At 36.5% G+C, this 11,370-nt stretch overlaps 1 protein-coding gene across 2 annotated transcripts in view; it reads left to right on the forward strand.

Annotated features, from left to right (window-relative positions):
• ZNF740 (zinc finger protein 740) overlaps positions 1-8,692 on the forward strand; it is a 32,061-nt gene extending 23,369 nt beyond the window's left edge. For both annotated transcript variants that reach the window (XM_075199162.1, XM_075199163.1), the window contains exons 8-10: positions 4,817-4,884; positions 4,977-5,095; positions 7,207-8,692. In XM_075199162.1, the coding sequence (XP_075055263.1) occupies positions 4,817-4,884; positions 4,977-5,095; positions 7,207-7,308 (289 nt within the window). In that variant the 3' untranslated portion in view covers positions 7,309-8,692. The remainder of the gene's footprint in view (positions 1-4,816; positions 4,885-4,976; positions 5,096-7,206) is intronic.
• The last annotated feature ends 2,678 nt before the right edge of the window (positions 8,693-11,370 follow it).

Genomic DNA, 11,370 nt, shown 5'->3' on the forward strand with positions numbered 1-11,370 from the left:
TTTAACATTTGTCTGGGAGTTCTAATTTTTATAGAATTAACTGTTAAAGCCAAATTCATGTGATTAATATAACTGGTGAACATCTTGAGCCCCTCGTGCTTGTTGATCATTTTAAAATTAAATTTTGCCTCGGTTATACATAAATAGCAGACAGCGGGTGAAGTAATTGCATTACGTATCATTTTTTTTGTAAGGCGCCACCAAACTGCAGCCTGGGCATTCACAAATCATACAAAATACACACAGGAGGAGAAGTAACAGACGAGGGTGGTGAAGAAGGCACAGATGTGAGTCTAGGGGTAGTGAGTTCCCTCCTTGCGAGACCTAATATCAGCTGCCTTGTAGTTTCTCTAGTCTGGTTATAGAGCAGCCATCGGATTTACAGTACAACCTATGATGGGTGACTGACTTGATAACCATGATGGTCACCCTATATAGGCCTATACACATTGCATACAGGAATATAGAAATGACCTTAGATTTATAAGTCTACAAATGACACTATGTGTGGACTAATTTAATCTTGAAGGATAAATGAAGTCTTGGAGCTGCTGGTTAATTACAGTGTCCATTGTACTGTATAATAAGTCATTATTACTAAATCTGTTATTTATGTAAAGAGGTTTTTATGCCCGGTTCATTATTTTGAAAAGGTATTTTGTTTTAACCCGTTGTAAAGAGATTTTCCAGTGAAATGGGGTTTCTTTCCAGCTCTAGGGCTCATTCACACAAATTGCTGGAATAATGAGAAAACTTTGTTGCTGCGCTTTGGTACAATCCATTGCACTGGCAGCACGTGAAATAGGTCATGCTGCTTTGTAACATTTCAAATGCCCGGTAACATTTTAGAATGCAATGGTGGGAAAGGCAACATTAATCCTTTGTCCTATCGTTAATGTGTTTATTAACATGTCAGAAGCACACAAATGCTGTTAAGTGTGAAGGAGCCCTTAATGTTAACAAGTTGTCACTCGCCTAACTGCGCTCTTTGTTTACTCATTGTTTAGTCAATTCCATTGTTACATTTTAGCAGAACCTTTGAAAACTATTGCTCCGCTGTTAGACTGCCTAGTTTTAAATTAGAGTCTAGATTTTTTTTTTTTACTAAACTTTATTTTTTACCTTTTTAATATTTTTTTTTTTGTAACATTACAGTAGCAGGAACATTTTTCCCCTTAATCAGTGTAGTTTTATATCGCTGTACAGTCTGTTGTACTTTTTTTTCCCCCTTTCCTATTGCCAGTGTGTGTAGAATATTTAAATAAACTTGTGATTTTTGATACATATTCACTGTTTCAGCTGCGTTTTTTTAAGATCTATTTAAGTAACCTTTGAAACACAGTTATTGAACTATAACATGAATGACCTGCTTGAAAGATGTTAAATGAAGTTATACTATTAGTATGTCCACAATTTGTAAGAAAGTATGGCACACATAATAAGTAAATAACAATGATCAGTACAGGCTGCAATATCGGCTCTGCAGTGCATAGATTAGTTTGTGTTTAGAGATCATTGAAGAATTATGAGAAGTCTTATTGGCTTCAAAGAACAAGTAAAGCCGGTTTATATCAACACCTTCTGTTTACTGATCTATATAAAATATCTGCGATAACTGAAGTGTTGCCGCAGGTTCAGTCTGCTGCATCTGGTAACACGTCTTCTGTATGGTATCAGATGCACATATTATTCTGATCTGATTCCCCCAGGGGTTAATGATACACTGAAGGAATACACAGGCGTTTGCTTGGCTAAAGGGTTGGTTAAAAAGACTCCTTTTAAATCTGTCTAGAATTCTGCCTCTAATATCATTTTACAGAATGCTGACATTTTTATACAACTGTGTGAAGGTATTGCATCTTCATTTTGGGACGGTTCAGAACCATGACCTTGTTTAAATGTTCTTTATAGTTTGTTGATCAGTGGATTTACACACAGGGTCAGGACTGATCATGTTACTATAAGTGCATGACAGCCATGCTATGTTGTCCTAGATCAGATTTTTCTTGTTTTTGTTGGGAAGCTACATAGCTGTAAGAATAGAATGTGAAGGAAATAATTAAAGTTTACATATGTTTAACAAAACAGCAGTGGAGAATTCAAAATAAACTAGGTCATGGAATTCTAACGTATGGAAAGATGCGGGTTGTGTGCTGCTTTAACATGTGCAGAGGAGACACTAATGATTGAAAACTGAGATGGGACATAAGCCATCAAGTACTGCACCTGTTCTTTGCAACAGCCATGTAAAACCTCACTTTTACCATTCAATCATTAATGGGCACAAAAAATAAGTGTTTTTGTTTGTTTTTTTAGGTCAAATAAGCAAGCTGTAGAAATATGAAGGCAGTACTGTGATTTACCTCTGTGCTATGTGAAGGACAAGAAATGGCAAAATCTAGATTACTTTATATAGTGACAACTGATTTGGCATGTATCTAATATAATTTTCGGTAGGGGGTCTTATACATAATATATAACCTCCAAATGGTGGGATATGTGTGGGCACCCATTACTTGTATTTGTATTTTTAACCTTTTATTTAAAAAGAAAAAGTAATTTAAGGTTAAAGGCTGATTCTGAATAGATGATTAAGAATCAAGTTACACACTAACGAACCCCACACCAAATCCACACATGTAAAAGTGTTTGAGCTACTGCGAGCACAACCCTTGGTAGTGTTTAAAAAATGGTAGCCATGGAAACATCTGTCCTTACCTTTTCAAAACTACAAAAGTCTGTGGAAATATGTTCTATAATGCAGGACATTCGGATGCTCGAGACCAGATCATTTGACACGTTACATTTTGCCATACTTTACCAACCTCTTGCTTTCTAGACTTGTGCCCGCTTGTGTGCCAGGCAATGCTTCTGTGCAGCTTTTCCTTTTGGTTTCATCAACTGTCCTAAATTGATTCCCCGAAGTTCTAGTGTTTCTCTTGGACTTCACAATTTTTATTTTTCTGTATATTTGGGAAGTATCCTATATACCAGTGTCCCAGTCCAGTTTACATCCTCATCTACAGGAACCTTATCCTGCCAGAAGGAAGGACAGCTGACAAAAAAACATTCTGACACCACACAACAAACCATGGTGAGTGTCTGTTTATAATTGGGATTCTAGTGTCCGTAGTAACTGCTCTTAGATGGGCCATTGATGGTAGACTTCCGGAGTCTTTGGGGGCAGACTTAATCAAAAACCAAACCTGTTAATTTAGGCAGCACAGATAAACTGGATATGGTCACATCTGTCTGACCACATCAGGAGGAGTGTGCTTAACAAGCATCATCTAGCCCAAGGAAACTGGACTGGAGGGTTCAAGACATATTCTTGTAACAAGATAATGATGGTATTACACATTTTAACTACTGGACTTTGAACAACTGATTAGCAGTCAACATGTGAAAGGTTCTATCGGTCAGCTCAGAATTGAAGAAATACATTTTTCAAGCCTTTGTTGCAAGTAATTGAAGTCATTTTTGCTTGGGTAAAATAATTTGTCAGACTATTAGAACACTGTAGACAATCATCTGGACAAGTCCTGTATTTTGGCGTTTGCAAGCTGAGCCAGTCGATTTTGTTTATACAGAAGGGATGGGGGAATAGTTATTGGATTTGAAGGTTAATGCATCCAACCGAAAGCTGCTCGTTTTCTGGATGAAGGAAGATTTCTGATGGATGATTGTTAGGAGGAATTGAGGGCTGGATTTGGAAACGACTGACAGAGTAACGAAGAAAGGGAGGACTTATTACTCTGGACCATACATACCTTGTTTATGACCACTATCAATGTTTTATTGTTTAAGTACTTATAAGCAAATCATACTTTTCAAGTAAATACCAAAACTTAAGGAAAGCATACATTATTGAACTTGCATACCTGCTATGCGTTTCAGATAATACACCTTACCATCTCGTCATGAAATGATGCTCTCAAATAAGAATGTCATTTGTTAGATTGTATCATTGGCTTTTACTGTATGAGAATGTAAACATTAATCTGCAGATCACTCTGCAGACACGAAGTCTCCGTTTACTGTTAACACTTCACTTTCAATAACACCTTTTTTTTTAAAAACAAACAAACAAAACAAACCTTTTAGCCTTTTCCTGTGAATATTATGCTATAGAGCAGATATCTGGTCATCTTTGTTCCAAAATGCCCAAATAAACATTCACAGTTCACATGTAGTATGAAATGCAAAAGGCATAATGTAAACTCTGGCAAGTCTATGATTCAACCATCCCAAACTTGAATTCAAGTAGGTGATTAAAAGCGAAAATGCAGAAGCAATAGGAGCACAAATCATATCTCATGCCTTGCAGGTCATCATTTATATATAAATGATATAGGTGTATAAAAGACCTTACCTTTTCATTAAAGCATAACAGAGCAACAAGGTACAATTACCTATAATGAAGCGATTCAGATCCTGCTACCAAACACTTTATTCCTGTGATATTTTCCTGTACTTGTGCTGTCGAATAAAGTGATGTCAGTATACTTTGAAAAGTTCTGTATTTTAAAAGAAATTGTGTGCTCACATCTAGGCCTATGTGTAATAGATCTTTAACCCTTTGCTGCCAATTATTATTTTAAAAAATGTTGAGCCCTGTTTACAGGTTTGGTGATAAACCCTCCCAAGTGACTATGCTGTGTGTTTTGCATACCTCCCCCCCTTCTCCCCCCAAAAAATATATATATTTAGAATCTCTAGCCCCCATGACATAGGGAAACTGGCACTTGACATACTGGGGAAAGTATCATTGGGGTGTTTTCCTGCAAACTCACCATGAAATATATATATATTTTAGGTCTCCGACACTTTTACCTTCATACACCCCAACTTTCCGTATTGAGAGAGCCATACTCCCTAACACAGGTAAGACATGGTCACACTATGCTGCAGATAATGACTATTATTGATTGTGTTCGATGTATAGATCCTTAGTCTGGCTGCCTGTTATGTCGTAGGAGAGCGACCTTACGAGTGTGACATGTGTGACATGAAGTTCATCCAGAAGTATCATCTGGAAAGACACAAACGAGTCCACAGTGGGGAGAAACCTTATCAGTGTGAGCAATGTCAGCAGGTGAGTAGTGTCCCAAGTTCTGTTCTCTTCCAGTCCCCTCCTAGCCGTTTCAGTGTTTGTAATTGCTTCATTGCAAAATTCTTAGTGATGGAAAATAAATACTTAGTACATTGTAAGAAATGCCTGTTTCAGACCATTATCAAATAAAAAAATAAATAGTTGTGTACTATAGAAAGCAGTTTAAAAGGTTTGATTTGTATAGTAAACTAGTGTTGGCTTCTGCAGTTTATTCTACTGATTTAGACAAGATCAAGATCATAGTGCTTTTTCACTTAAAATAAAAAGCTATTTTCTGTGGGCAGTATATAGAGAAATAGTAGCACTCACCACCTTCTTCCCTCGCTATCTGACAAATACCTGGAGCAGCCGCTCCAGTTATTTTGCCCCTTTCACACCCTGCAAATATGTCTCGCTGCAGCTGCTGTGTGGCAGCCAATACAGGTAGCTGCAGTTTAAACTGCAGTCACGTTTGTTAGTAATCTCTTTGACTGAATTGAGGTCAAGGGGTGGGTTGTCAACTGATGGTCAGGTTAAAGGAGTAAGTAGCTGAAGTATGAAGTGTAAAATGTCTCTTTAGCTGCGTTGGTGGAATTATGCTATAGCTTCTTTAGTATAATCTTCTTGGCTATAAGGGAAAAGGTTGGACACCATAGAAAAGATCGTTTTTGTGGTACTTTATCTCACTCTTGCTGTAGGAAAGTGGGGTTTCATCGTACTGTCTGAAAAGATAGCCAGGTCCTGATTTAGACAACCACCAATAGACTATGTTATATCAGACATTGCATTAGATCCTTCTTTCTTGCAGAGGTATTTAATATAAGGGTCAATCACAGAACTGTGGCTCCTATACTACTACTATTGTAGATTTGTAAGACGTCACAGTGCTCCACAGCACCGTACAGTACACATAACAGGACACATAAAACATGGGCATTCAAAGCAAACAAAATAAACGCAGACATGAAAACAAAGGGTATGGAGGCCACTGCTCATTAAAGAGCTTACATTCTAGGTGGAAGAGGGCACGGGTGAAACAAGAGGAGCGAGTGTGGCTTAGAGTGAAGATTGGGACAGTGGTAAGGGTGTATTAGTATCATCAGGGACAAGGTAAGCTCTAAAAAAAGAGATTGATTTTCATAGAACGTCTAAAGATTTGAAGGCTGTGAGAGAGCCTGATTGGGCGTGGTAGAGAATTCCATAAGTGGAGAGCAGCACAGGAGAAGTCTTACTATTCCTGCTAGTAGTCTATACTAGTCTCTGTGCAGTGGGAGGAGAACCCTGCTCCTGCAACATGTTCCCAAACATTTCTACTCTAGTCCTGCTTTGGCTGGGAGCATACGAATATATCTCTAGTAAACGAGGTTCTTACTGTGTTTTGCATCTTAACTCCCACCCCACCCTATTTAGATTATCAGTAACCAGAAATATTTCCTGTACCTCTTCCTTATAATAGAAAAAAAATATGATTACAGATAAAACATAGTGCCCCTTCACATGTCTAAGGCTAGGTACACACTACAGGTTTTTCCAGCTGACAATTGGGTCAATCGAGCAATAAGTGGCCTTTTGGGCCAATATTGTATTAGTCTATATACTTAAACAATGAACAATCGTTGTTCCAAAGTACCGTTTGTCGTTTGATTTGATTGTTCAGCAGAACTATAAATCTCGTTCCAATCCTGCAGTATGTATGGATCTACGTAGAGTTTACAGAGTCGTGATCTTTTCAGCCGATGTTTAAGACAGGTGAAGAGCACAGATCTGAGGGTAAATCTTTAATAACATATATAGTGTGTACACATGGAATCGGCATACTGATCTGGATTTTTTTTTCTTCCCAGTCGTTGGTACAATCGCTGTAGACAACACATTGGTCAGAAAATTCTGTAGTGTGTACCCAGCCTAATGCAATGCTTACCATGTAGACCTATTACCGATAAATTATATTCATAAGCATTTACGGGCCGGAGATTGCTTCTTATTTTTAGACTCTATTTCTGTCTTTGATTGAAATGAGAACAGTTGCAATCGGTTGCATTTATTCTTGTTAGGCTGGGCGGATGGTTTTCATGTTTGCTCATTTTCCTTATGGCCTGTCTTTTTTTTTTTAGGCTTTCTCGAGGACAGACCGACTTCTGAAACATAAAAGAATTTGCCAGGGATGCCACGCAAAAAGATCCATAACTGCTCCTGAGATAGAATATGTGTTGTAGCTTGTGGATTTCATCAGGGCTTCCTATCACCACTGTGTTCAGCATTTCTCTCTTCACTCAGGACATTACCACCAGTACTAGAGAATCCTGGACATCTGGGAAGATTTACCGGAAGGCACATGGCTGGCAGTATGGAGAGGTGTCATATTTAACCACTTCTAATCCCCAAATTAGCAAAATTAGGTTGCAAGTATGTGTTCTGAGAAGATGAAATTAATAATCTATAACCAGTCCAGTATAGCATACTTCTATTATTAATTAGATTTCGTTAAATATATTATGGGGCTCTTTCTGACCATTCAAATAAGAGATTCACAATTGCTGGCTGACACATCTTTAAAAAAACAATATTTGTGATAATGCAGCCTATCCATTCACTAACCTCACCGTAATTTACAAAGCTACCAATACACTAAAGTGCCTCTGACATCAATAACCCCCATAATGAAGTGATAGGCTACATTCTAATGAATATTGGTTTATAGACTACATTCTAATTAATATTGGTTTAGCTCAATACTGACTTACCTGTGTGACAGGTACAAAAAAATGAATAATGTCATTTTGGGTGCAGTAAGAAGAGCCAAAATAAAAAAAAAAACAATTTCTTAACTACCTGCTATGCTCTGTTAGCTGGATCTTCCATAGTCCACGATGTGTCTAACAGTGCCAGGTCACACTCCATTCTCCTATTCCTCCGCTACCTGCTGACCCTCCCACATTAACTTCCTGCTTACTGGAATTGGGGTACTTAGGGGAGAGCATTGACAATGACTTCACTTTGTTTCAAACAGGCCGCGTGGGAAGAGGAGAGTGGATTGTGGTGTGGGACGGTTAGACCCATTAGGGACCCCGGCAGATCCATCAAAAAGAGCATAGCTGGTAAATGCTCTGTTTTTATTTTAACTCTGTACAATGTCTCATTATAGCCGCCTGAAGGAGCTGCTGTTTCCATTTACAGCTGTTTTTTTGTTTTTACTGTTATAACTGGTTCTTGGAAGCAGTGATTGAACATGACTATAGATACATTACTGTTGAAAGAAGCAAAGACTGAGGAGAAACACTTCTAGTAACTGTATTAGAACTCTTATTACCATGTAATAATTTTAAGCTTTAGACTATGCTTTATTTCAGTAATTAGATTTTCAGACATTTAGAAGTTAATGTTACTCATTTAGCATGAAAGGGAGTACTCATTTAGCATGAGAAGGGAGTAATGTAGGAAGACTTGAAGGGACCAAGACTTTGAGGGGTTACAAAAAAAATGTCACTAATTGAGGTTGTTTGTAAGACTTAGGGCTAGATTTACTAAGATACGGGTTTGAAAAAGTGGGGATGTTGCCTATAGCAACCAATCAGATTCTAGCTATCATTTTGTAGAAGGTACTAATAAATGAAAGCTAGAATCTGATTGGTTGCTATAGGCAACAACCCCACTTATTCAAACCCGCAGCTTAGTAAATCTAGCCCTTAATCTTATTCCTTGTTTGTGTAACTATTATAGATTCCTAAAATCTTTGAAATAATTGTGTACTATTGACTTCCATTGATTTTCTGACCTGCAGCTAAAGAAGGTGCTCTTCCAATCAGCAGGCGGCTTTTATTTCTAGCTGCTGCTTTTGATCTATCCAGCTCCAGAGAGAGTAGCGGCAGATATCCCAGCTGTATATGTGTGCTTGGGAGGATAGTCAGGAGCGGATATTTAATAAGAATCAGTAATGGAAAAGCCTCTTAAATCCTGCTGAAGGTATAATGAACATTTCACAGAAAAGCAGTGTTTTTCTAGATGTATTCTTGCTGTTTGGGCATCAATATTATCTGGAGTTAGCTAGAGCAGGGATAATTTAATATTAGAATTTAATATGAATGGTACTCCTTTTCCACCTTTGGGTTACACGGATGGGTGGTGCTAAATGGTATGGGTTATCTTATGCTGGATAACCCATTTTAACCTTTTCAATTGTGATCTTAATAAAATAAAAATAATAAGCTTACTCTTTTACTTTATTTTGTGTTTCTCCTATCTAAGTTGTATTTTATGCAAATGAGTGGGAGAAGACAAATTTAGCAGGCAGTTTTATTCCATATAATTTACATAAAATAACATTCTTTGAACTTCCATCACACACATGGCTGCTAACTAATAATGGTTACTGTTATTTAGTACTATAAAATGGTTCTTGTGTCTGGTCAACAGACTGGTGTTACCAAATGCCAACTGAGCTAGAATTAACTGTATTTTTAAAATTATTATTTTTAATCCAATAAAAGACATTTAACCTGTCTTAACACTTCTATGGTTATAGATGAATTTGTTTGAGTAACTTTTGTAAATAAAACTAAACGATATAGTTTAATAGAGTAATCATACTACTGTACACCATTGGTGTATACATTTCTACAGTTGTAAACACATTTTTATTTAATTATTTTGCTTTTCTGAGCCATTTAGTCATCTATTTGGGCAAAAATGGCATAAATGCAAGTTGCGTTTCATTTCAAGTATATTTGTAGTATTAACCTATATTTTGTCCTGCCAATAACACACATATTAGACTCCCAGCTGCTTTACAGGACAAAGTATAATTTTTACCTTACAGTAAAGCAATTTTCTCCTTTACACATTTCATACAGGAATGTGAATATGACTTTAAGGTTTTTGCAGCTGCAAATGAATGAATTGAAACAAATCAATAAGAACAAGATGTTGCAGGTTTTAGTAAGCGACTTAGTTTATTGTGCAATGTTAATGAATGATCATATTTTCACATGAGGTTAAGGGTGGTGTACCTTTTGTCTACAAGCAGTGGCTTAATCACAGCTACCCTATAAGAAGTCAGCACCTGTGTTAATTCAATAATGTATGTTGAAAATATTTTATGTCTAGTTTATTTTTTTTTAACAAATGTAATGTTTTTTTTAATTAATACTTAACAAGGTTTTTGATATTGTGTTAAATATGTGTTGTGGCACTACTCAATGAAATTAACGTTAACTTTCAATCAAATATCGCAGGAATTCAATAACTGCTCTTTTTGTATTATGCAGTAAATTCCATTGTTGTAATAACAACCTCTGTTACAATATGGCAGATCCTTCAGAAACTATTGCTCTAATCCTCGGCTGCCAGACTTAAGCCTTCCAGGCCCCAAATCAGAAGTACGGAGCATTTTTAATTAGTTTACACAACTTATTTCTTATACTCCAACCTCAGTATAACTATAAGAGTAATTTTTATTTTATTTTTTATTTTATTTTTAATAGTGTGCGATATCCTTCTTTATGGGTCTTTTGAACCCAAGCCATGTGTATTCAAGAGATCTAGTCCAAAGCTTTAAATTTAACTACTGTAATAATTTCTTTATCTGTTTATTTTCACATTTATGTTTTTATCAGTAGCTTTGGAGTATAAGATTATTTTGTAGTTTTTTAATGCTGTGCAGTCTGTTGTATTTTATTTTTGCTTCCTACTGCCGGTGTATGTAGAATATTTAAATAAAGTTGTTTTTTTTATATATAAATGTTCAGACTACCATATGTTATTTTAAGATGCATAGGTTTTAACCCTTGAACACCAATGATCAAATTAGTAAATCAATGTTCTTACAAGCTGTTAAATATAGATGTAGGGCTCCTGCTTTTATTTCTTTGTTATGCTGACTGCACACAATTCCATCATACAACTGAACTGTCTCTCTTCAGGTGCTTTTGTTTACTCATTGTGCTTTCCCTGTGCATGAGAAGGTTAAAAGAGGAAAAAAAAAGACTGTCTGCGCCATCATGAAGTCTTTTACACAACAGAGTGTAAATGTATGGCCTGTTTCATTGTTCCTTTGCACTATTTAAATTCAAGTGTATTGGCAGAAACCTATTATCGGGGTACTTGTGCTGTTATATGTAATAGGTGGCAGTATTGTTGGTGGTAGATGTTAAACCACAAGAAGCTTTTAGACTTAACCAATTTGTTGATTTTACTTCAGAACTTGTTCTAACAGATATATACAGTTGCTCATAGTTGATACTGACTATAGCAGACAAGCTTATACAGTTAATTTACTTAAC

This window comes from Mixophyes fleayi, chromosome 2 (assembly GCF_038048845.1).
Source record: "Mixophyes fleayi isolate aMixFle1 chromosome 2, aMixFle1.hap1, whole genome shotgun sequence".
Taxonomy (NCBI): Eukaryota; Metazoa; Chordata; class Amphibia; order Anura; family Limnodynastidae; genus Mixophyes; species Mixophyes fleayi.